The sequence below is a fragment of the Dasypus novemcinctus genome, chromosome 7, assembly GCF_030445035.2.
Source record: "Dasypus novemcinctus isolate mDasNov1 chromosome 7, mDasNov1.1.hap2, whole genome shotgun sequence".
NCBI lineage: Eukaryota > Metazoa > Chordata > Mammalia > Cingulata > Dasypodidae > Dasypus > Dasypus novemcinctus.
The window spans coordinates 133,871,429-133,897,293 of NC_080679.1; the positions used below are offsets into that span (position 1 = coordinate 133,871,429).

The following is a 25,865-nucleotide window of genomic DNA, read 5'->3' on the forward strand; positions in this document are numbered from 1 at the left end:
CGTCACGCACGACTTCCTGGTCTCCCTCTCGAGGCAGGGGACAGCGGGTGGCGTTCCCGCTCCCCGAGGTGGGGACCCAGCTGGAGGATCGGGGCGGGGGCAGTGCAGAGGGGCTGCCGTCAGCCGGTTGTGGACCCAGCGGCGGGTGCTCCGGAAGCTGGGCTCGGTCCGGGGCAGTCCTCCCTCCACGCTCTGGGCCCTCTCGGTGCCAGGACAGGGGGCTGCCAGAGGGCCCTGCAAAGCCCCGGGCAGGGGCTGGACGGTCCACCCCGCCGAGCCTTCACGTTTCTTGTAGTCTTTTGGCTGTGGGGGGAGGACGTGGCGGTGGCGGAGGCCGAGAAGGGGAGGCCGCGCGGGCCGGGCGTGGTCCGTGGGCACCCACAGGCGCCGCCCCGCAGCTTCGAGCAGCTCTGCATCAACCTGGCCAACGAGCACCTGCAGCAGTTCTTCGTGCAGCACGTCTTCAGCCTGGAGCAGGAGGAGTACCGCTCGGAGGACATCGCCTGGGACCACATCCACTACGCGGACAACCGGCCCACGCTCGACCTGCTGTCCCTCAGGCCCCTGAGCGTCATCTCTCTCCTGGATGAGGAGAGCCGCTTCCCGCAGGTGTGGCCCCAGTCCGGCGCCCCCCTCTCGGCAGTCCTCCCCCTTCACACTGGGGGGCTCCGCTGGGGCGGGCTGTGGTAGACAGGCTTTCAGCACCTCCAAGTCCAGCTGCTTTGCCCAGGGAGGGGGCTCCGGAGCCCTGCGGGTGCACCCCGTTCCCCCCCAAGCTGCTCGTGGTCCTCAGCCTCTAGGACGCCTGGGTCTTCCAGGGCACAGACGCCACGATGCTGCAGAAACTGCACAGGGTGCACGCCAGCAACAAGGCTTTCCTGCAGTCCAAGAACGTCCACGACACCAGGTTTGGCATCGCTCACTTCGCCGGCGAGGTGTACTACCACGCCGAAGGTGAGTGCTGCTCCCCTCCTGTGTCCAGGGAGACGGGGGGAAGGAGGAAATGGGCAGGGGACGGCAGAGCCAGGAGGGGAGTGGAGTCGCCCGGACACGTTTAATTCACTGACACCTAATTCAATCCTGCAGGCGTCACGCAGCCAAAGTGTGCAGTTCAGGGGTTTTCAGTGTATTCGCCGATTTATCTAACCATCGCCGCAGTCACTTTTAAAACATTTTCATCTCCCTGAAAAGAAGCCAGGACCCTTGAAGCTCCCTCCCTCCACCTTTATCTCATTCTCTTTCTCTCTCTCACACACACCCCTTCATCCATTCCCCAAGCCCAGGTCTAGGCAACCGCAAACCCACTTTCTGGCTCTTGATTTGTCTGTTCTGGACATTTCATGTCAGCGGCATTCTATAGCCTGTGGTCCTGCGTGCCCGGCCTCTTTCCCTTAGCCTCATCTGTGTTGTAGCGAGTGTCTGCCTCACTCCGTGTTCCTGCCGAACCCTTTCCCTGGAAGGCTGGGCCGCGTTCTGGTCGTCTGTCACCAGGGGCTGCACATGCAGGTTCTGCCCATTTTGGGCTATTGCATCTAATATGGCCATGAACTGTCAGGGTCCTGGAGTGGAATTGGAGTGGAATTGCTGGGTTGTCTAGTAAGGCCACACTCAGCTTTTGAGGAGCCTCTGAACTGTTCTCCACAGTAGCTCCTACTTTGCTTTCCCTCCAGCCATGTGGGATGTGACAGCTGCAACCTCTCCCCATCCTTGTCGACGCCCGGTACTGCCCATCTTTTTCTATTACAGCCATTCCTGGGTGTGAGGCACTTCTGTCTTCTGCTTTTGGGCCACTTGTAGATCTTCTTTGGAAAAAGTATTTACTCACATACTTTGCCTGTGTTTTCACCGGGTTGTTCATCTTGGTACTATGGAGATGTTTATCATTTCTGGATACCAGTCCTTATCAGATATGTGATTGTCAAATATTTCCACCCAGTCTGTGGGTTCTTTTCATTTTCTTTATGGTATCCTTTAAGGCATGAAAGTTTTTCATCTTGACGAAGTCTATTTTTTCCCTTGTTGACTGTGCTTTTGGGGTCGTGACTGAGAAACTGATGCCAAATCCAAGGTCCTCTGTGTTATCTTCTAAGAGTTTTTTGGTTTTAGCTCTTATAGTTAGTCCTTTGATCCATTTTTTAATTTATTTTTATATCAAGGTGACATGTTACTCAGTTAACACAAGTTAATAACTACAGTAACAGCAAATCTGCTCTTGTCAGCAGTCACTCTCTCCTCTTGCTGTTGTTCATTCCTCAGTCTTGAGGGATTTGGACCGATGTCCACTCCGCCTGCCTCAGGCTGAGAAGGGATGTAGAAGTCATGGGGCGGAGGAGTGGAATGGATTTCTTTGTGTTAAAGATACCCCTGGCTTTGGGGCTGGGGCTGGTCCCTCATTTTCGTCTGTCGTCCAGCGCAAGCCCCGAGAACTGGGGAGGAGGAGCTGGCCCCCTGCCTGCTGGCCTCAGAGCACAGCGCAGAGGAACAATCAGAGGCGTTAAGTCTCTGAGAAATACACTTAAGTAAATTGAAAAGTGTAGGTGAGATAAAAGAAGCCCAAGAATGATGCTTGCTCCTAAGTATAACTGTGTTATGTTGGAGGACTACCTTTCCCTGTATTCCCGGATTGAGCCCGCAAGCGGGGTGTGTGGCTTGCCCAGGGTGTCCCTGCGGCCCTCAGGAGCGCCTTTGTTTGTTTGCTGTGGAGTTTTGGAGGCTGGCTGAGACCTACCTAAGCGTAACCCCCGGAATGACCTCCCGACTCACTTTGAAATCTCTGCGCCATGAAAGCTCAATTTTATTGAATATTTCTCCTGATCATGGTCTTTCTTCAAAGGCATTGCTGGTTAATGTTTGCTAATGATGCACATGTGGTCACACGCGTGCTACACACGTGCCCTCAACACCCAAGGACACACAAGCCGTGTCTGGGGAGGGGCAGCCCAGGCCTGACGGTCACTGAACTGAGAGGAAGGCCATGGGGCGACAGGACCTGGGCTGGGCCCCTTGTCTGCCGCAGGGGTGGGGGGCGGGAGTGAGGGGGTGCGGGCTGGAAGGCAGGCGGCGGCCGGGGGCGAGAGTGGAGGAGGTGAAGGCCCAGGCGGCTGGCAGTGGGAAGCCAGGAAAGGGGTGTCAGCATGGAGGGGGGCTTTCTGGAAGGTCCCCTGGCCCTGCGAGGGAGAACCGGTGGGCGGAGCCCGGCGGGGGCTGAGCGTGGGCAGGCGCAGTGGGGCTGGGCTCCAGGGGCCCTCAGACCCTCAGGCGGAGGGGCAGGTGGGCGAGCAGGGCCAGGGACAGGGAGGGAGGCCGCGGAGGGCGGCCTTGGCAGGGAACCCCAGCACGGGGCTGCGGCAGGGCACCTGGGGCGACCGCAGGGTGGGCGGTGGCTGAGGGGGACGGGGGGGCGCCTCCGCTTCCCCGCAGGCTTCCTGGAGAAGAACCGAGACGTGCAGAGCACAGACATCCTGGCCCTGGTCCACGCCTCCAAAAACAAGTTCCTGCGGGAGGTGTTCAAACTGGAGTCTGCGGAGATCAGGCTGGGCCACGGGACCGTCCGCCGGGCCAAGGCGGGGAGCCAGCTCTTCCAGGTGGGCTCCTGGGGGCACCCGCTAGCGGCCACCAGACCTCCTGCTCCCCCAGCCGAGGTCCTGAGCAGACCCCAGGTCAGGGCGAGCAGGTGAACGCAGCAGGGACGAGGCGCTGCGGGTGCGCTGGTGGCTGCGGAGGGCGCCGGGGCTCGGGGAGGGGCCTGAGGGGAGGGCTTCTGTGTTGGCGCTGTGAGTGCACCTGTGGGCGTGTGCGTGTGTGCCTGCATGCGTGTGTGTGCGAGTGTGTGGGGTGTGACTGTTGTGTCAGCTTGTGCATACATATGTGTGCACGTGAGTGTGTGTGACCGTGCACCTCGGCGCGCAGGGTGTGTGTTGCACGAGCGTGCGCATGTGTGTTGGCGTGTGTGCACGTGTGAGTGTGCAAATGCACATGGGTGTGCGGGGCTGTGTGTGAATGTGCTGTGAACTGTGTTTGCACATGTAAGTGCACGTGGCGGAGGCACTAGAGGGCAGAGCAGAGGGCCCGGGGGCAGCTGGGGGCTCCCCGCCTGCACCCAGGCCTGAGTCCTCACCCGCCGGGCCCGCACCCGCACCTCTCCCTCCCCCACCCGCAGGACCCTCCTCTGCACAGGGCACTCAGCGTGCCACAAGGGACGCCGTGACCGCCCAGCGTCTTCCGCCCCTGCCCCTTGCACTGGCCCCGTGGGTCTCGGAGGGGCCCCGTGCTGGCTCAGCCTCACACGGGGAAGGGGGCACCCAGGGGCACCACGGAGCCGAGCAGCCGAGCAGGGAGCCCAGGCCGGACCATGCGGCGCTGTGGCCTCGCCCTGTAGACAGGCGCCCCATCCCAGCCCTGCGGGACCCTGGGGTGAAGTCGTGGCCCAGAGGGTGCTCAGAAGGGAAGGTTCCAGGGCGGCAGGTCCCTCCTGCAGCCGCTCCCGCCTCCCTGCCAGGGGCTTGCGGGGTCTCCTAGAGACCGTCTTTCAGGGAATCTTAGCGGTCTCCAGCAAAACAGAACCAACGAGATCCAGAAAAAAATATATCAATATTCATATATATTCATATACAGTATTCTTAATATTCAAATTTATATGACTATGAAGACATTTATTATAGGAAATAATAATAAATGTGGCCATGGGGGTTGGCAAGTCGAGTTTCCATAGGGGTTGCAAGTTGGAATCTCAATGAGGGTGACACTGAACTCCCCAAGAGACGCTGGCGGGCTGCAGTCAAGACAGGAATTGACGTTTCTGCCTTCTGATAGCCTCGGTTCTAGCTTGATGCCCTCCCATTGACTGGAAGAGGAGACGCCACATCTTGCCCAGGGCAATCTCTTTGTTGATGGTAGATGCAATCAGCCATAGATGCCATTGACTCTCAAGATTTAAATCCATCTCCGAAATACCCTCACAGTAACAATCAAACTAGTGCTAGCTTGACCAGGGAACTGGACACCGTAACCCAGCTGACATGTGATATTAAGCATCACACGGGACAAGAGGAAAACTCATTCTGTTGTCATTTTAAAATGCCAGCCGTTGCCTCCTGTCCTCAGCAGTGCTGGGTCTCAGGACTCATGCGTTTCGTCAGGCCACACCTTTGCCCAGGCGTGTTTGAACTTGGGAAGGTCTAATCAAGGAGCCTTGCACCAAACACATGCTGCTCTGTGCCAGGGGCTCGGGCTTCTCTTTTTCGCTTTTAACCCTGCACCCAGAATTCTGGTGCATTTATTTTAAATCTGCATGTATTTATTACTGTGTTTACATGCACAGTAGAAAACAGTCAAAGATATATAATACCTGTCCTAACCTGGAAGTGTAGAAGGGTGTGTAAAAGGGAGAACTGCCAGCCCTAACCAGCACATTCCTTCCGTGTGTCCACTCGGGAGATGCCACCTCTCGATGCACCTGTGGTCGCCAGGCGTCGACCTGGGTCCAGTACACTAGAAGGCACTTGAGAAACCTGGGCGGAATGAAGGAACAAACGGATGAACGGAACGAGTGACTGAGTGCGCGCGGGCCAGCCGTTCCCGGCCCACAACCTTGGTGGGGCCCTGGCCGGGTCGTCCCTCCACTCCGTCCCGTGTTTTGCCCGCAGTCTGCAGACTCTGCCAAGCAGCCATCCACCCTGGCGGGCCAGTTCAAGCAGTCCCTGGACCAACTGATGAAAATCCTGGCCAGCTGCCAGCCCTACTTCATCCGCTGCATCAAACCCAACGAGTACAAGAAGCCGCTGGTGAGGCGCGGTGGCCGGGGGGCGTGGCCGGGGTGGGGGGCACCCAGCGGCCGTTACCTTCCCCGTTTTACAGACGCAAACCCCGAGGTGCTGGCCGCTCTGGGTCATTCACAGGCCAGTGCCCAGCCGGGTTGGGGTCAAAGGATCACTGGGCTTTGGGTGCACCTGGGCCTCAGGCCCCTTAGCCCTGCCGTCCACCTGCCAGTGTTCTCGGGTGCGCTGCTTCTCTGAGCCCGTTTCCTCACCTGCACTGAAGAGCTACACCCACCTCCAGGTGTGCAGCCCCCCTGCCAGGTGTCACGGCTCTCATAAGCAGCAGTGCAGCAGGAGTGTTGTAGAAGCTGAGGTAGGCTCCAGACCACAGGATCTGGCAGAGCAGCCCCGAGAGAGCAGCTTTGGCCAGGGCTCGAGCCTGGTGCCCACCTGTGAGGCCTGCCCCGTGGGCCTGGGAGTCCCACCTGGAAGTGGAGGGACTCCCCAAACGAAAGGAACGAAAGGTACTCCCTGAACAAAAGGATGTAAAATAGCTCCGAAATCTTGAAGGGAGTAGACACGTTAGTACATTAAATGAGGTGCCATTGTGACATGAAGATTGAGGTTGCCCCATGAAATCCAGAATGTGTCTTCCTGATAACTTCTCCGGTTCCTGCTCCAAGAGAGTTCCAGCCCTTTCTCAGGCAGGTCCCGTGCTTGCTGAGGCTGCTGTTTGGCCCTGTGGTTTGAGAACTGGGCCAGGCTGGGGGTTGGACCCCAGGCCCTCTGCTCATGCCTGTGTTCCCAATAGCCCGAGACACTGGTGGGCACCCAGCAAAGATGGGGGAGCCAGTGCTCCGGGGGGCAAGGAAGCCTCCAGGGGCCGTGTCCCAGAGGCAGTGGTGGGTGCGGTGGGTGCGGCTGGAGCCCAGGCTGGAGCCCAGGCTCGGGGCTTGAACCCTGGCTCGGCCGCCTAGGAGGGTGGACCCTGCGCCTCTTCAGCATGGAGCTAATTATGCCCGGCCTCGGGCCAGTGGAGGGGTAGAGGGAGAACGCCCAGGAGATCCTCCCTGAAGGGGCACCGACCAGGCATCCGTACCCATGACCAAGGTCGCCCGTCCTGGACTCACAAGCCCGTTACCCTCTGTGGCCCCCAGTGTTTCCAGACAGGCTAACAGTGCCTGCCGGTGGTTGCCAGGCCAGTGGGCACTCCTGACTTACCAGTTGAGGGCTGCCTCAGTTTGCCAGGGCCACTACGACAAATACCACGCCCCGGTCAACTCAAACAACAAGATGTGCCGTCTCGCGATTTCGGAGGCTACCAGTCCGACGTCAAGCAACTCTGGAGTCTGTCGCACTCTGGTGCCGGCTTGCCACCGGCCCCGGCTGGGCTCCTTGGCATGCATCTTTACCTCCGTCACACGGCTCTGCTGCTTTCCCATTTCCACCACCCTTCCTGTGGCCTTCTCCAACTTCCAGCCTCTGGTTTCTTCTCCTACAGTCAGGGTTCTCTAGGGAAGCAGAACTGACGGGAGAGACCTGTAAATATTGTGACATTTTGTTAAAAATGGTCTCACGTGACTACAGGGCTGCAAAGTCCAAATTCTGTAGGGCAGGCCTCAGGCTGGGAACTCTGATGAAGGTTTCTGATGGATTCCCCAGGGAAGCTGGCTGAAGTCGAGATGGGAATTCTCTCATCCGACCGCTAAAATCATGGCTTCTCCTGTCGGAGCCTTCAGCGGATTGGTGCGGCGTCTCTCACTGCCGACGGCGGTCTCCTCCGTTGTTGTAGATGTCATCAGCCGTAGGTGCCACCACCCGACTGATGGTTTAAGTCATGATGTGTCCTCACTGTAATTATCAGGCCAGTGCTTGCTTGACCAAGCAACTGGGCCCCGTTACCTGGCCGAGTGGACGCAGGAGCCCAGCCACCACATGCGGCTCCCGATAATCCCGGTTGTGGCCAGCCTCGTTCTCACAGACAATACCATCTTCAGGAGGCCCTGCTCACAGCGGGTTCACACCCACGCCCATGCGGACGAGGGCTCAGGACAGGTCTAGGTTGAGGGACGCGATCTCCCACCACCAGGGCGCTCTCTCCAGGGGCCATGCCACCGCAGAGTTTTAGGGCCACACCTGAAGCACCCTGGGGGCAAGTACCCTCCCCAAATTCCTCCCTGCCAGCCCCCCGCCTCCAAGCAGGGGGCACCTCTGCCCCCTGGGCCCACAGCTCCCTCTCCAGCCCTCCCCCGCCCACCTCTGGGCTGGGAGAGACTACTTTGGCTAGAACCTTTTCTCACTCTTCAGTTAAGAAATGTTATTTCTTGGTTCCGATAAAGCATGGGAGGCGCCGAGGGGCAGGGACCACAGCCCACCTCGCCCGAGGCAGACCGAGGCTTCCTGGGTGCCCCGCTTTTGGGAGTGCTTAAACGTTTTGAACAGGGCAAACACAAATACCTTATATTTACAGCCCTCCGTGTACCTCGAGAATGATGGGATTCTTGAGTGTTCTTGGGGTTTATAGTTTCCTACGTTCCCAGCTTTTACCTCTTTGCAAAAGCTGAAAGGACTTTTCAGCTCCTCGGACCAAACCTCTCTTTGCATATAATTTTAATTAAGCCTCCTTTCAGGTCTGCTTGTGTTTTGGGGGGCAGCCGTGGGGTCCTCGGCCAGCTGACCCCTCGGTCCTGCAGCCCCCGAGGACGGGGGTGCCGGGGCTGTGGGAGGAGGGTCCCGCGTCCTCAGCGCCCCCTCCCCCTGCCCGCAGCTCTTCGACCGCGCGCTGTGCCTCCGGCAGCTGCGGTACTCGGGCATGCTGGAGACGGTGCAGATCCGCAGGTTGGGCTTCCCCGTCAGGTACACGTTCGAGGAGTTCTCCCAGAGGTTCCGCGTGCTGCTGCCCGGCGCCGAGCGGAGGCAGGTGCGCTCCGGCCCTGACGCGGGGCGGCGGTCAGCGTCAGGACCCCGCCTGCCGCCCGGCCCCGTTCCGTCCCCGCCCCGCAGGCCAGCCTTAGAGACGGCCGCCGCTCGCCTCTCCCCGCCTCCGGCCCCCAGCCTCCTCTCTTAGTCTTTGGGGACGCTTCCATGGAGGCGGGGCCACTAGTGGCCAGAGGCCCGGGCGCATCTCGCGGTCGCACGCGAAGGCAAAGCGTCCTTCTTACGTGGCCCAGGTCTGCTGGGCACCCTGAAGCCTGACACCCACGTGGAGGCCCCCGAGGGCCAGGGCTCGCCCCCACCTTGCCCTCCACCCGAGGTGCCCGCCGGGGAGCCTGCGGGAGGGACCCCGCCGCGGCCGGCAGGGCAGAGTGACACGACCCCTCCGGCTCCTCCCTGCCAGCTGCAAGGCAAGTTTCGCCAGATGACCCTGCAGATCGCCGACACGTGGCTGGGGACCAACAAGGACTGGAAAGTGGGCAAGACCAAAATTTTCCTGAAGGTGAGTCCCCCCTGGGACCGTGAGCCGAGTCGGTGCCTGCTCACTGGGTGGGGGAGAGCCCAGCCCAGCGGGGGGTGGGCCCAGGGGGCTTCTCGGAGCGCCGGCAAGACCGGAGGACGGGGGGCCAAGAGCGGGCAGAGCTCCGGGGTCGAGCTTCCCAGCGTCCCAGAGCGCGCCCCTCCACGGGGGCCTGCGGTGCCCCCCGGAAGGCCGGCCTTGCAGAGCCCTGGCCAGGAGCCCTGTGTCGGGGCACACGGGAAGCCCCCGCAGAGGCTCCCCCAACCCCCTGCTCCTGCCCCCCCCTCGAAGCCCACCCGTGAGCACTGGTCCGTGGGCAGCCTTCTGTGTGCATCACCACCCCCCACCGCACACCCCAACTCACGGGGGGACCGCAGCAGAGGGAGCCCCTGGGACAGGCCTCGGCCCTCCAGGAGGCCAGGCTGGGGTCGCAGGGCCATCTGGGGGAGAGGCCTGAAGGCCTCCAGGCCCCCCGAGCCTTGGAAGGGAGAGAGGGGGGACGCTGGAGGCCCGGGGCCTGCAGCCGCCCTGCCAGCCTGCCCAAGCCCCTGCCCCCGTCGCCCCCTCCGTGAAGCCCCTCTCCCTCCGTCCCCCTCCCCACCCCATGGAGCCTGCCATCTGCACTTCCCCTGCCCGGGGGACCCAATGCTCCAGTTGGTCCATCTCTCTGTCCACACAGGGGTCAGGCCCGGGCTGCAGCTCCGGGGTTCAGCCGGGAAGGAAAGAGCAGGAGCTGCCAGTTCCTTCGGGAGGGGGGGCTGGTGGGGGGAGCAGCTGGGTGCACTGGGGCTGTGCTGAGGAGGGGCGGTGCCGATGGTGAGGGCGTGAGGTGGTGGGAGGGAGGGTGGGGAAGGGGCTTGCCCAGCCTTGGGAGGGGAGGGGCTTCAGGAGACCCTCCCCACCTTTGCTGCCCCTGGCCTGGGCGTGGACCCTTCCTACCGTCCCTCCCCACTAGCTTCTCCTGGGGCCACAGGGTCCGCCCCTCCCTGCGTGCCCTCCCCGTCCCACCCCGGGCCACCACCGAGGGTTCCAGGCTCGCCTGATGCAGGACTGACCAAGGGGGGGAGCCGTCCCGCCTCCCGGGCCGGGGGACACCAGGGCACTGCAGAAAAGTCACAGCCAGGGCCGGGGGACACCAGGCGCTGTGGAACACAGCCAGGGCTGGGGGACACCAGGGCGCTGTGGAAAGTCGCAGCCAGGGCCGGGGGACACCAGGCACTGCAGAATGTCACAGCCAGGGCCGGGGGACACCAGGCACTGCAGAATGTCACAGCCAGGGCCGGGGGACACCAGGCGCTGCGGAAAGTCACAGCCAGGGCCGGGGGACACCAGGACACTGCGGAAAGTCATGGCCAGGGCCGGGGGACACCAGGCGCTGTGGAACACAGCCAGGGCTGGGGGACACCAGGGCGCTGTGGAAAGTCACAGCCAGGGCCGGGGGACACCAGGGCGCTGTGGAAAGTCACAGCCAGGGCCGGGGGACACCAGGGCGCTGTGGAAAGTCACAGCCAGGGCCGGGGGACACCAGGGCACTGCGGAATGTCACAGCCAGGGCCGGGGGACACCAGGCGCTGTGGAAAGTCACCACCAGGGCCAGGGGACACCAAGATGCTGTGGAAAAGTCATGGCCAGGGCCGGGGGACACCAGGGCGCTGCGGAAAAGTCACAGCCAGAACCGGGGGACACCAGGCGCTGTGGAAAGTCACGGCCAGGGCCGGGAACACCAGGCACTGTGGAAAGCCACGGCCAGGGCTGGGGGACACCAGGAGCTGTGGAAAGTCACGGCCAGGGCTGGGGGCGGCGCTCACCTTAGACTGTGGGAAGCGTTTTCACAGTGGGACAAGCTTGGATCCTACGCAGTGAAAGGTCCCTATCTGGTGACACAGAGAGCGGATTCGGGGAAATGCCGTGCCCGAGGGGCTTCCCCAGCCCGCCCCCACTCCCCTGAGCAGAAATGAAGGCGCTGGGCCGAATCGGCCAGGAGGGAGAGTGGAGAGGCGGCCCTGGGGCCGGGGCAGCTGCCGTCCGCGCCACCTCCAGGCAGTCTGGGGGAGGGCTCCTGCCAGCCCCCCTGCCGCACGTGGGGCGACGCCGGCTTCCGGAGACAGGCCGGGCCCAGGCGGGGGTGGGGGGTGAGGGCAGCACGTCAGAGGGTCTCCCCCGTCCCCAGGACCAGCAGGACACCCGGCTGGAGACAGAGAGGAGCCAGGCCCTGGAGAAGGCGGCCATCAACGTGCAGAGGGCCCTGCGGTGCTACAGACACAGGTGCGCCCGCCCCCCGCGCTCCCCGGGGGGCCTCGGCCAGCATGCCGGGGTCGCCGTGCCCACAGGCCCCCTGCCGTCACCGGGGCACGTGTCCTCCCAGGGCCTCCTGGCCAGGGACACAGCAGCCCGCACCGGCCAGGGAATTCTCATTCCTTATTTGGTGGAGAAAAACAGCCAGGTTCTGTGGTTACTAATATACATGCCAGAACGTCCCTCTCTTACAGGGGTTCTTAACCAGGGGGTCCGTGGGAAGATGTCAGGGGTCTGTGAGCGTGAATTTAAATTCAAACAAACATTACTCTTGGGGGACTGTGTTGGCGCAGGGGTGATGTGTTTATTAAATAATACACAGTAGAGGGTGGGCTTAGGGGTCCCTGGCTTTCACCTGACTGGCAAAGGGGTCCGTGGAACAAAAAGGTTAAGAGCCCCTCCTCTATTCAAAAGAAAAATTAAAAACTATATTAAATGCAAAGAACCCCTTCCCTTCTCTATTACAAGTGTTAAGAATATGGTGGCATGTGAGAAAACACAACTAATACAATTTACAGTTAATAATATAATATTTTTGTGGCAAAGCCTAAGAAGGTACTATATCGATGATAAAGGTGGGAAAAAAAAGAATATGGGATTTAGTTTTATGAGATGTGAATATGATCAAGTGATTTTTTTTTCATTTTTTTCATTAACAAGGAGACCTTGGTCATGTCATTTGACCAGTGTGTGCGCATTTGTTCGTCTTCTGGAACACTGGAGAAACAGTTGTATTAGGGCTGAATAACAAATGTGCTTTGACAGGGGTTTTTTAGACATAATGCTCCCATGATTCTTAAGGTGCCTTTTGTGGACTGTTCTATATTTTGAAGTTGAAATGAAGTTTTAAAAAGCAACAAGAGTAACCTAACCGCTCTGAAAGCAGGAGAGGTGAGCTGGAGGAAGGTCGGCTCCGGCTCGGCCACACCTGCGCGTTCTGCTCCCATTGCCTTGGAGAGTGTAGGGTCTGGGTTGCTGGGTGGTTCGGCGGTTCTGCGCCCAGGTCCCCAGCTCTGTTTCGGTTATTATTTGCATGGTGTATTTTTTCAGTAAGAAGGCAGTTTCGGTCCTCGCCGAGCAGGTCGGCAGTGATGCTGCTTCATTCGTCCTCTCTGGGAGCAGAGCCCTGGGCACGCTGCTAGGAGGGGAAGCCAGAGATGAGAACGCGGCATCAGCAAGCAGGGCCGGCCGGAGGGAGGTGCGGGCGGGCTCAGCCCTGGACAGACCGAGGGCAGCTGGGAAGCCAGACCCTGGCGATGCCGGTCTCAGGACAGCGGCCAGCAGTCAGCACAAATCTATTCTTCAATTAAACTTTTTGATTTTGAGATAGCTGTAGATTCACATGCAGCTGCAAGAAATACCAGGAGCCCTCAAGAGTCCTCGATCCACTTTCTCCCAAGGGTAAAGTAAGAACAACTTGCAAAACCACAGGACACGGTCAGAGCAGCATGCTGACCGTGGCGTGACAGCTGTCAGGTTTATACACGTTGCCCCCATTCTACTTGTGTGCCTTTGTGGATTCAGTTCCATACGATGTGATCAACGAGCAGGTTCTCTTATCAACCACCGCCGTCAATGTGCAGAATAGGTCCACACCTGAGCCTTGCTCCCCCGTTTCCTTTTACAACCACGTCCAGTTCCTTCCCCTCTCAAAGCCCCTTCCCTAATTTCTGGCAACCTCTAGTATGTTCTCCATCTCTATAATCTTGCTATGGCACGAATGTTTTACAAACGGAATTACACTGTATATAAACTTGGGGGACTGGCTTTTATCATTCCGCATAATTCATTAACAAATGTCTCCCAGCGGGGCGCGAATCACCTGCAGTTGTAAAACCAATGGTATAAATATTGGAAAGGAGACCAGTTATTTTTTTTCAGGTGGTTTATTTGTTTACTTTGTAAACCAGTCGTTCTCAAATGTGGCTGCATATTAAAAATCATTTGGGAACTTTTTAAAAGTGTGGGGCTACTCCAGCTCTCTTTGGGTTATTATTTGCATGGTGTATTTTTTTCCATCCTTTCACTTTCATCCTACTTGTGCTTTTAAATTTAAGGTGAGTTTCTTTTAACAACATTTAGTTGGGTCATGGTTTTGTTCTGTTTTGTTTGTTTTCTGAGGTACCAGGGGCCCAGGACTGAACCTGGGACCTCATATGTGAGAAGCTGATGCTCAACCACTGAGCCACAACTGCTCCCCTGAATTGTTTTTTTGTTTGTTTTTGCTTGTTGTTTGTTTCTGGGGTTTTTTTTAGGAGGAAACAGGAACTGAACCCAGGACCTCCCATGTGGAAGCAGGCTCTCAACTGCTTGAGCCCCATTCCCTCCCCCCAGTCATGAGTTTTTAATCAATTCTGCCAATCTCTGCCTTTGGACAGGAGTGTTTAAACCATGTACATTTAAACAAACTACTGATAATGCAGGACTTTCTTCTGCCATTTTGCTATTTAGTCTTACACTTTTTTTGTCTCTCAATTCTTCCATTAACTTTCATATATTGCTTTTCATATAGTACCATTTTGGGTCCCTTCTCGTTTTTCTTTCTATACATATCTTTAAGATGTTTTCTTTGCGGTTACCGTGGGATTTAAATTGAACATACTAAATCTATAACAGCCACATTTGATTGTTTTTAAAAAGTGTGTGTATGTGCGTACACCAAATATTTATACACATTCTCCAGACCCAACAACAAAGATTCTGTCTTAACTGGACCGAGATGACAGCAGGTGATTTTTAATAAGGTTGTGATCCACTGTTCTAACCCTACAAAAATCCCTTGAAGAATTATTAGAAGTGATAGAAAGCTCCTTTGAGTGTGAGATGAGAGTTAGGACTCTGTGCTCTCTGCCCCCTGCTTCTCCTCTCTGTGGCTCTTCTCGTTTGCTCAAGGCTGCCAAGGCCACAGGCCAGAAGTGGGCTGGCTTTTACAGCGGGGGTTTACTGGCTTGCAAACGTGCGGTTCCGAGGCTGAGAAAGTCCAAATCCAGACATCAGCAGGCGATGCGCTCTCCCCGAAGACCACCTGCCGGTGGTCCAGGACCCCCTGGTGCGGTCGGCCGTTCTCTGCCTTCTCCTCCAGGCTCCATCGCTTCCCGCTGCTGGCTGCTTTCTCTCTCAGCTTCAGTGGGTTCCTCTCTGAGCTCCTGTGTTCTCTTTCTGTCTCTCCAGCTTCCTGGACTTCCTCTTTCCTGGCTTCCTCCGTTCATAAAAGATGCCAGTAAGAGGATCAAGACCCACCCTGGGCTATTCCTTGCTGGTGTTATCAGTAAATTGTACTAAAGGTGTATTAAAACTGTACATTTTAAGCCTTGCCTCCTCGTTTCCTATTCCTACTCTGTCCCCCGTAACCTATTTGCTAGGTTTTGACTCTGTGAGTTTGCTTGTTCTGAAGTTACTGAAGTTCTCATCAAATGTGCTCAATCTGCTCAAAAGGCCCCACCCACAGGAATGGAATAATTTAAGAACATAATTTTCTGGGGTCCACAAAGCCTCAAACTACCACAACGCCCCACCCACTTCCCTCCCTGCTGAGGGGAGCAGACTTGGATGGAGCCAGGTCACCCCACCCTGAGCTGTGCCCCGGGAGCCCTGGTCCTGGGGGTGTCAGATTCCCTGGTTTCTGGCAGACACCTGGACCCGTGGCCAGGGGACGGGACCTGTCAAGGAAAAGAATCGGAAATTTTTTCTCCCTCCGTGATCTTTAGGGAAAATAAGAAATACACGATGACTTTGAAAGCTTGACTCTCCTCATTCGCAAATGCAACCTTAGGAGCAAATTGAGCCGTTGCTCAGAGACTGTAGGTTCCTAACTTGACCGCGGGGTCTGAAGAAGGATTGATTTATGTATCCATTTCTGCCAACATTTCCTTGTCTCTCTTCCCTTCAAATTCAGTTATTGTCCCAAAGGCTTTAAAACGTCTAGGGGTTGGAGTTCTCTGTACGAGTTTTGTATTAATTTTGCAACTCTCCCATAAACTTGAAATCAGAAGTTTTCAGAAGTGGGAGCTATGACACGTCTCTGGCTTGCGTCTCCCCTTCCAGGAAGGAGTTCCTGAAGCAAAGGCGGGCAGCGGTGACCCTGCAGTCTCAGTGGAGAGGCTACTGCACCAGGAGAAACTTCAGGCTGGTGAGTGAGCTCTCGGGGAGGCGGCACCTGTGCACCTGCAGGAGCATGGGCTCGCGTCGTCCATAGACAGCGAAAGAAAGGCCGAAGTTATTGCTTCAACTGTGAGAGCTCAGGTAGGAAGGATCAAATCCCTAGCAGACATGGTAGACAGAGTTTTTTACATTAGAGAAGTCGGGCGTTTACAGAAAAATCATGCATAAAACACAGAGTTCCCCTATACCACCCTGTTACTAACTCCTTGCATTAGTGTGGCCCATTTGCTGCAATGGATGAAGGAGCATTTTTATAATTGTACTATTAAAATTGCCCGCGCTTTACATTAGGGTCCACCGTATTGTGTGGTCCAATGTTGTTGTCGTTGTTTTAAATTTTTTATTCAAGTAACCTATATACAACCTAAAAATTTCCCCTCTTAACCACAATCAAAAATATAATTCACTTGTGTTAATTACATTCACAATGTTGTGTTACCATCACCACCATCTTTTACCAAAACTTTGCAATCAACCTGATATAAACTGTACATTTTAAGCCTTGCCCCTCCTTTCCTATTCCCACCCTGTCCCCTGGTAGCCCATTTGCTAGATTCTGACTCAGTGCATTTGCTTGTTCTGGTTGCTTCCTATCAATGAGATCACGCAGTATTTGTCCTTTTGTGTCTGGCTTATTTGACTCAACATGATGTCTTCAATGTTCATCCATGTTCTCACATGTATCAGAACTTCAGTCCTTTTACAGTTGAATGATATTCCGTTGTATGTATATACCACATATATTTATCCATTCATCAGTTTACAGACACATGGGTTGCTTACATCTTTTGGCAATTGTGAATAATGCCACTATGAACGTTGGTGTGCAAATACCTGTTCGAGTCCTTGCTTTCAATTCTTTGTGGTATATACCTTGAAGAAAGTTTACTGTTGTATGATAATTCTATAATTGGCTTTTAGGAGAACTGCCAAACTGTCTTCCACAGCAGGTGCACCATTTTACCTTCCCACCAACAATGAAGGAGTGTTCCTCTTTCTCCACATCTTCTCCAACACGTGTAATTTTCTGTTTTTAAAATAATAGCCATTCTCATTGTGGTTTTGACGTGCATTTCCCTAATAGCTAATGATGTTAAGTATCTTTTCATATGCTATTTGGCCATTGGTATATTTTCTTTGGAGAAATGTCTGTTCAAGTCTTTTGCCCACATTTTGATTGGGTTGTTTGGCTTTCTTATTGTTAAGTTGTAGAATTTCTTCATGCATTCTGGATATTAACTCTCTATCAAAGGCAGAGTTTAAATGATTCGGCCTCAGCATCCCCCACTCTATTTTTTTTAGCACAAACCCTAGTCCTGGGGTTTGTCCTGCAGAATTTCTGACATCTTCAGAGCTGGGGCGAGGGCCCTGCCTCTGAAATTAGAGAATAGCTGCCTTTCCCAATTTGCAGGAACAGAATGAGTGAATGCGTAGATTGGTCCTTGTTTCAAGCATTTCCTCCGAAGCTTTCCCTTCCTGAACCAGGCACTGGCCGTTGGTGTCTGCTGGGCAGAGGAACCACAGCGACCTCAAACGTGCCCCTGAGCCTCGTCTGACCCCTTGCCTTCGTCCTGGGTGGCCTGTGGTTCTGACCTCCACTAGCTGTGTCCACAGGACTGACCCAGGCCGTGTCAGAGAGGCAGCCTGTCAGCATTCCGTCCTCCCCAGGGGCCCAGTAGTGGCTGGCTTCTCCAGCAGCGCTTTATTTCATGTTCGACCCACCCTTAAGGCGGGAATCATTACCACCTATGAATGGCCAAGGAAACCGAGGCCGAGAGAGGGCAAGGCATTTGCCAGGAGCCGGCAGTGCGTGAGCAGCAGAGCTGGCCTTTGAGTGCAGGTCTGGGTGGCTTCTCGACCTTTCCACGGAAGCACGAGACCAAACTTTCCCTGGAGAGCTGAGAGTGGACAGTCGCCCGACGCTCCTGGAGAAGCTGACCGGAGCCCAGCGACGGCTCTGGCCAGGGCGTGCTGGTGGCCTAGACGTGGATGCCTGCCCCACTCCTTCCACACGCCGGGCCGCTGGCTCCCGACAGCTCAGTGGGGCCTGGCTTAGCAGGTGTGAAAAGTGAGGCTTCTACCGCCCATCGCCCCCTTGACGTCGCAGCCAGGTCCTTGGCAGTGGTCACCACAGGCCACTCTGTGCCGCTTACGAAATGCCTTTTTAGCCCTTGTTTGTGTGCCAGGCCCTGTTCTAAGTGCTTCACCAGTAATAAGGCACTTACTATGACCGGGCCCGAAGGCGGGGGCACTTTAGCCCCAGCCCTTTGCCGGAAAGCAGGTCACTCTAAGGCTAACTGGCGAGGCCTCCTGGGCAGCAGGGCGTGCCTCCGGTTCCGGGGGCCCTCGGTCGCGTCTCCCCCAGCCTCCCTCGATGGCCCTTGCCTCTGCAGATCCTCCTGGGCTTCGAGCGCCTGCAGGCCATCGCCCGGGGCCGCCTGCTGGAGAGGCAGTACCAGGCGACGCGGCGGAGCGTGGTCAGGCTGCAGGCCGTCTGCAGGGGCTACCTGGCGCGCCGGGAGGCTGAGAGCAGGAGGAGGGCCGTGCTGGTCATCCAGGCGCACGCCCGCGGCATGGCTGCCCGGCGGAGCGCGCGGCGGCGGAGAGCCTCCGTAGGTGGTCCCCGTGCTCTCGGGCAGGCGAGGCTGGGGCGCCCACACGGGGGAGGGCGGCGGGAGGGGCCGGGGCGGCGTCGACACCCCCGGAACCCGCCTGGGCAGGCCTCCGTGGAGCCGAGACTGCGCTGATTTCTAACTAGGTCTTTGTCACTCGCTGGAGACCTTGCTCCAAGGGCCAGTGGCTCGAGCCCAGCAATACGGAGGTCAGTTCGGAGGTCTCCCGGGCGCTGCACGAGCTCCCTCCTCTCCCTGTCCAGCCGCCTGCGCAGGGCCACCATGGCACCTGGGGAGCCCCCTTCACCACCTGGAGCTCACGGGGGTGGCCTGGGAGAGGGAGCACGTCCACAGGAGTTTTCGGGCCACAAACATAGGGCACTTTGATCCCTGGCGGTCGAGCTCCTCGGTCCCCTCCCTTTAGCCCACGTCTGGGGACAGTTTCTCAGAAGGGCTGGACGTCCCTCCTCCCAGATGCACCGAGAGAGGACACCGCTCCACGGAGGAGAGAGAAGGGCTCTGTCCAGGGAGCTGCGGCATGCAGGCTGGGTGGGGGTTGGGGGAACAGAGAAACCCCCAGGGTAGCGCTCGGGGAGTGGGAGGACGGGAAAGGCTAAGTGAAGGCAGAGAGAGCAGGGGGGCACCGAGAGGCAGGTTTGAAATGCTGACCTTGGAACGTCCTTCAGAGGAGCCCTAGGCCCCCCTCCCGCTCCAGCACAGCTCGCTTGGAAGTTGCGAGAAGGCCCTGGGCCAGGATGGGTTACCTTGGCTCGCTAGGTGCAAGGCAGGTGCGCTGAGCCAGTGCCTAGTGGGATGGAAAGGGCCCAGGAGAGAAGAGACGCTCTCACCCACCTGCGGCCCCAGCTGGCTGCACCGCGGGGCCCCACGCGTGCAGGCCCGGGGTCCTGCCCAGTGGGGGCCTGGGTCTCTGGGCGAAGGGCAGCGGGCCGGAGCAGTGGTGTCGCAGCTGGACTCGGGGGGGCCTGGGGGCTCGAGGGGTGCCTGGGGACCTCCTGGGATGGTGGGGCGAGGACAAGCAGCCCCTTTTCTGGTCCTGCTCTGGGAACCAGCAAGGCCAGCTGCCTCGTCTCTGGTCACTTCTGGCTGTTAAATGCGTTGACTTTTAGAGCAGCGCCTGCCGACGTGGCCAGGTGACAGCAGGAGGCGGGTTATGTGGTGGGACCCTAATCCCGACCCCCGCGCACCCTGGGCCCGGGGGGCCGTCAGTAACCCCTCCCCGGTGCGTGTGCAGGCGCCGCTGGTCATCCCAGCCGGGCAGCGGGAGGGCCGGAGCGCCAGCCCCGCCCAGAAGCGCCGGTCCATCTACGACACGGTCACCGACACGGAGATGGTGGAGCAGGTGTTTGGCTTCCTCCCCTCCATGATTGGGGGCCAGGAGGGCCCAGCGCCCCCGCGCTTCGAGGTGAGACGCCCCGTCCTGCCGGGGTCCAGGTCCCGGGAGGGGGGGGTGGAAGGCCGGGCGCTGAGTGCAGCCCCCTCCCACCAGCCTCGGGCTGGGGGAGCAGTCCTGCGCATTTAGGCAAAGAAGAGGGGCCGGTGGGCTTCTGGGCTCACAGCCCCGCAGTTGAGCCCTCACTCACCTGCGAGGCCTCTGCACGGCACCCCCTTCTCCCCGTGCACCGGGGCAGCTGGCCTCCTGCCGGATGTGGAGACCTAGGAAGACGGGTAGGGGGAGCCCGGGGAGGAGCGGCCTGCAGGGCCGGGCTTGAACAGACCCTGTCCCCGCTCTGGGCCCACTCCTGCCTCAGCAACCCCCCATGGGCCCAGGATCTGGGCCCTCCTCAGGGGAGCTCTTGGTAGGCGGGGGCTCTGCGGAAAGGCTGGGGGAGGTCTCGGGGTGCGGGCAGGCCGGCAAGGGGGCAGCGGGCAGTCAGAGCTCCAGGCCTGCTGGGCAGTGTGCTCGAAACACTGTGATGGTCCCCCAAGCCACCGGCCGCCGGCAGCCCCCTGGGGTCCCTGAGGCCCAGGGGCGTGGACGAGAGCCTGTACCCCGGGGATAGCCAGGCAGAGCCTCCGGGGCGCCCGCCTCCCCCACCATGTGCAGCCCCCCCCCACCCCGGCTCCCTTACGCCCGGGGGCATGGACGAGAGCCTGCACCCCGCGGATAGCCAGGCAGACTCTCCGGGGTGCCCACTCCCCCCATGCGCAGCCCCCCGGGAGTGTGGACGGGAGTCTGCACCCCGGGTATAGCCAGGCAGACCCGCTGGGGCGCCTGCCTCCCAGCCATGAGCAGCCCCCCCCACCGCTCCCTGACACCTGGGGGCGTGGACAGGAGCCTGCACCCGGGGATAGCCAGGCAGACCCTCCGGGGTGCCCGCCTCCCCCCCGCCGTGCGCCGGCCCCCCCCAGCTCCCTGACGCCCGGGGGCGTGGACAGGAGCCTGCACCCCACGGATGGCCAGGCAGGCTCTCCGGGGTGCCCGCTCCCCCACCGTGTGCAGCCCCCTGCGGTCGGCTGGTGGTCGCTGTGATCTGAAAGGCCCTTGCGCCAGCCCCTCCCACTCTGCCCCACCCAGGACCTGGAGTCAGAGGCCCAGAGACTGCCTGAGGTCGACCTGGACACAGTGCCCATGGCCGAGGAGCCGGAAGAGGACGCGGACGGCCTGGCCGACTATACCTTCCCCAAGTTCGCAGCCACCTACTTCCAGAAGTCAGCCAGCCCCAGGCACATCCGGCAGCCCCTGCGGCACCCGCTGCTCTACCACGAAGACGACACCGACTGCTCGGTACCCGGGGACCCCGGCCTCCAGCGGCGCCACCCCTCACCCCATCCCCGGGCCGGGGTCTCATTCAGGGGCACAGGGAAGACGCTGGGGGTATGCGGGCGTGGGTGCCGGGAGCTGGGGTCCAGCCTGGGCCTCTGTCTCGTCTCCCCAGGTCGCCCTGGCCGTGTGGATTGTCATCCTGAGGTTCATGGGGGATCTTCCCGAGCCTGGGCTCTTCGCCAGGAACGGCCCGCTTGGCAGACCGGGGCTGCGGCAGAACCACGATGCGCCTAGTGGGGACAGCAGCGCCCGAGCGCCCCAGCACGGCGGACCTGCGCAGGTGCGGGGAAGGGCGGTGGGGGGGGGGGGACACGGCCAGGCCCAAGGCCCTGCAGAGCAGGACGTGAAGGGGGAGCCGAGCCACGGAGGCCTCCCGTGGCAGCTCCCCGAGAACCAGCCCAGCCCCCCCAGAGTGCCCGGGGCGTTCCGTCAGGGGCACACCCAGGAGCTCTTGAGGCGGGGGCCGCCCGGGGCCAGGGCGGCTAGCGGGGGCCCCCACTGGGCGCTCAGGTGCCGGGCTTGACTGGAACAGGATTCAGGACTATTGAGGGGCCCTGCTGTGTGGCCGAGGCCACGGTCATCTGATCCCCAGGGGGGCAGCCCGACGGGGGGGACTGTTTTATGGCTGCATCAGCGGGGGTTCACAGGGGTGAAGGGGCTTGCCCGCACCCCCCAGCAACCACTGGTGACAGAGCCGGGATTCAAATCCAGGACCCAGCTCCCGCCCCCCCCCCCCCCGGGAGTGTTCGTTCACGCCCGTGCCCGTCGGGGGCCCAGGTCCTTCCCGGGGCCTGAGTCCCGTAACGTCGTCTTGGTGGAGCTGACTGAGCGCAGTCGAAAGGAATTGCACGGCAGTGACGACCCGCAGGCCCGCCCACAGGGGAGCTGTGACCGCGCTCACGGACTCCGCGCAGGTGCCTGTGTGCCTGCAGGCAGAGCTCAAGGGGTCTGCTCCCGGGGAGCAGGTGGCCACCGCTGGGCCAGGCATCCCACGGAGGGAGTCCAGGCCCAGGCCCTGGCTTCCCGGTCACCAGGTTCTACCAGAGTGCACGGGTTAGCGATTGCTGGGTAACAAGTGACCCCCAAACGGAGCAGCTGATGGCGTTCATTTTCTCACCCGGTTTTTGTGCGCTGGAATTGGGAATGGCTTAGCTGGGCGGTTCTGGTGCAGGGTCCCTCGTGAGGTGGCCGCCAGCTGTCAGCCAGGCCTCTCTCGAGGTGTGACGGGGTCTGGAAAGCCCACCTCCACGATGGCTCAGTCACACTGCGGCCGGCAGAGGCCCCGGCTCCTTGCCTGGCCGGGGAGACTGACCTGTGAACAGAGCCCGACAGCATGGCGTGAGGCACCTGTGGGTGTGAGCAGGGCATCAGGGCGGCTTCCCGGAGGAGGTGCTGCCCGAGGAGGGGCCTTCTGGCAGGGGGGTTTGTAGAAAGGAGGAGGGAAGCTGGGCCGGGCGGGCTGTGCCGACGCCATGGTGGGTGCAGGAGGAAGCTGCAGTTCCGGGGTGAGACATTGTGGGGCATTGTCCTGGGCACCTCTGGTGGGCACGTGGTGAGGGAGAGGGCGGGGCCGCGGCTTGTCTGTGGCTCTCCCGGGGCTCTCCCGGGCAGAACCGCCTCGGGTCTCACCTCCCCTGGGGACTGTGTCCTTTCCCAGAGGCCCGGCCCCAAGGACGCGGGGACAAAGGACACCTCCTCCGGGAAGCCGCAGCAGTCCTCCCAGGTCGCAGGCCAGGTGAGCCCGGGCCAGCCCGCGGCGCGGCTCCAGGCTCTCACCTCCCTGCCCGCCGGCTGCCCTCCCGCTGGGCACGTGGGGGGCGCCGCGGGCCCCCTGACCGCCGTCCTCGGGTTTTAGGTGGCCGGGCAGCCGAGCGCTGGAGACGCCGCCCCGGAGCCCGACGGCCCCATCCTGGAGCGGCCCACGTCCAACCTGGAGAAGGCACGCTTCGTCGTGGGCCACGCCATCCTGCGGCCCGGCCTCAGGTCAGCCCCCCGGCCGCCCGCCAAGGGCCACCGGAAAGGCCGGGGCTCCGTGCCCGGGCGGGCCGGGATGAGGGGCCCGCGCGCCGAAGGGGGCGCGTGAGCAGCTCTGGGGCCTGGCAGCAGCCTCCAGGGTCTGCGACGCCCGTGGTTTGTCACCGCCGGGGCCAGGAGTATGGATTCAATCCCACGGGCAGAGGGGCGTCCGGCAAAGGCAGTGGAGGAGAGGGGGCTGCCGGGGGCCAGCAGGGGGCCCACCCAGGGAGGGGGGCAGACGGTGCTCTGCCAGGGCCGCCCCAGCCCCTCCAAGGCTCACAGCCCTCAGCCCCGGCCCCCACCCCACCCCCGGCTCCCGGCCTGCCCCCAGTGGTCTGTGTCTTCCAGGGACGAGATCTACTGCCAGATCTGCAAGCAGCTCTCAGGGAACTCCCAGACGAGCAGCGTGGCCCGGGGCTGGATCCTGCTCAGCCTCTGCCTGGGCTGCTTCCCCCCCTCGGAGAGGTTCCTGAAGGTGGGTGCTCCCGGGGTGGTGGGGGGGGGGGGAGGGGGGAGGTGAATGGAAGGGGGAGGGAGGTGAGTGGAGGGGGGAGGCTCACAGGAGGGGAGGTGAATGGAGGGGGGAGGTGAGTGGAGGGGGGAGGCTCACAGGAGGGGAGGTGAATGGAGGGGGGAGGCTCACGGAGGGGGGAGGCTCACGGGGGAGAGGCTCACAGAGAGGGGAGGTGAATGGGGGAGGCTCATGGAGAGGGGAGGTTCAGGAAGGTGGGGGAGGCTCACGGAGGGGGAAGATTCACGGAGAGGGGAGGCTCACGGAGGGGGAGAGGTTCACGAAGGTGGGGGAGGCTCACAGAGGCGGGGGAAGGTTCAGGAATGTGGGGTGGATTCGTGAAGGTGGGGGGCTCATAAAGGTGGGGGGTTCGTGAAGGCGAGGAGGGCTGGTGAGAGCTCGTGTTGGCCCTGGAGCCTGGAGGAGCCTCCAGGAGCCCCGGGTCCGCGGGCCTCAGCTTCCTCTCCCGTAAGAGGGGCCCCTGGGCCGGCCCCTTGCAGCCCCTGCCGTGCCCGTGGGGCAGCCCGCTCGGTCTGAGGCTGAGGTGAGCCGGGAAACGCACGTTGAAAAGACGACGGGGCATCCGGAACGGACCCTGAGGCGGGGTGCGTGGAGGTGGGGAGCTGGCAGGGGGGCCCTGCGAGGCCCCAGGCTGGGCCACTACACCTTCTTGTCCAGATGACCTGGTAGCAGGTGCGAACGCAGACAGGCTAAGGAGGAGCTGCTCAGCCCTCGCCCACGGGGGCAGCCCTGCGGGGCGTCCTCCGGCCCTCCAGGCATAGCAGCCCCCTTCCTGGAGTGGAACCGAGACTCAGCTCCCGGGGCTGGGGCGGCCGGCAGCGCTGGGAGCGGGGCACTTGCTCGCCCGCTGGCCGGGGCCCTCCAGGCACGTCCCCACCCAGGACGGGGCACAGTCTCCCTGGGGGGCAGAAAGATGCTCGGCCACCTCCTCCCTGGAGGGGCTTTGCCGAAGCAAGATGAGGCCGGGTTAAATGTGAATCCTGTGAGCCCTCTCCTGGTTTTCACTCCCCTCCACCCGTGTTTCTCATGGTATAAACTTTTCACGAACACCCTCGAACGTCCTCTTTCCCACGCTGCCCCAGAAGGGATTTCACTTGTGGATGGACATTTAGGAGGCTCCTAATTGTTCACAGTCGTAAATTACACCACGCAGGAGGGGGAGGATTCGTATTTGCCTTTAGGGAAGGGCCGGCGAGCGGGTCAGAGAGTAGGAGCATTTTAAAGCTACGGCTCTGCCTTGCAGTGGCCGAACTGCATCCCAGAAAGGTGGCCCCGATTTCAGTCTTTCTAAGGTGTGTGAGCACGAAGCGGGCTGTTTTATATATATATACACGTATTTTTTTTTCCACCGTTTGCTGGGCTGGAAAGCAGGCGGCCTCCATTCTGAGCCGCCTCCTCTCCCTCCCTCGCCCACCAGTACTTGCTGAACTTCATCGGTCACGGCCCGGTGGGCTATGGGCCCTTCTGCGCGGAGCGCCTGAGACGCACCTACGCCAACGGGGTGCGCGCGGAGCCCCCCACCTGGCTGGAGCTGCAGGTAGGCGGGGACGGGCTGCCGTCCGTGGGGCTGCGGTGGGGTCTGTGTGTCTGTCAGCTCCCAGGACCCCTTCCCCAGGTGAGGGCCTCCGTCCTGCCCTCACAGGTGTGGCCTCTGTGCTCCTGTCGGAACATGGCTGGGGGCGAAGGGGGCTGGGGCTGCCCGTGCTTCCAAGGCCCCGCCCCACTTCTATATTAAATCTGGCCAATTAATTAGCTCAAAGGTGGAATTGACAGCTCATTGCTTAACGATGGGATAATATTTGCATTTTTAAAAATTTATTTATTTCTCTCCCCTCCCCCCCACCCCGGTTGTCTGTTCTCTGTGTCTATTTGCTGCGTTTTCTTTGTCTGCTTCTGTTTTTGTCAGCGGCACGGGAATCTGTGTTTCTCTTTGTTGCGTCATCTTGCTGTGTCAGCTCTCCTTGTGGGTGGCGCCATTCCTGGGCAGGCTGAACTTTCTTTCATGCTGGGCAGCTCTCCTTGTGGGGCGCACTCCTTGCGGGGCGCACTCCTTGCGGGGCGCACTCCTTGCGGGGCGCACTCCTTGCGGGTGGGGTTCCCCTATGCGGGGGACACCCCTGCGTGGCAGGGCACTCCTTGCACGCATCAGCACTGCGCATGGGCCAGCTCCACACGGGTCAAGGAGGCCCGGGGTTTGAACCACGGACCTCCCATGTGGTAGATGGTCGCCCTAACCACTGGGCCAAGTCCGCTT

The 25,865-nt window shown here is 60.2% G+C and overlaps 1 protein-coding gene across 1 annotated transcript in view; it reads left to right on the forward strand.

Annotated features, from left to right (window-relative positions):
* Positions 1 to 25,865, forward strand: part of MYO7B (myosin VIIB) — a 98,188-nt gene that overhangs the window by 56,161 nt on the left and 16,162 nt on the right. Inside the window, 17 exon segments of the mRNA XM_058301178.2 lie at positions 399 to 609; positions 819 to 954; positions 3,421 to 3,584; positions 5,646 to 5,783; positions 8,524 to 8,676; positions 9,094 to 9,192; positions 11,381 to 11,475; positions 15,550 to 15,634; positions 18,060 to 18,278; positions 18,425 to 18,487; positions 19,531 to 19,701; positions 20,815 to 21,024; positions 21,176 to 21,343; positions 22,721 to 22,798; positions 22,919 to 23,046; positions 23,428 to 23,554; positions 25,029 to 25,148. Coding sequence (XP_058157161.1) covers positions 399 to 609; positions 819 to 954; positions 3,421 to 3,584; positions 5,646 to 5,783; positions 8,524 to 8,676; positions 9,094 to 9,192; positions 11,381 to 11,475; positions 15,550 to 15,634; positions 18,060 to 18,278; positions 18,425 to 18,487; positions 19,531 to 19,701; positions 20,815 to 21,024; positions 21,176 to 21,343; positions 22,721 to 22,798; positions 22,919 to 23,046; positions 23,428 to 23,554; positions 25,029 to 25,148 — 2,365 coding nt within the window.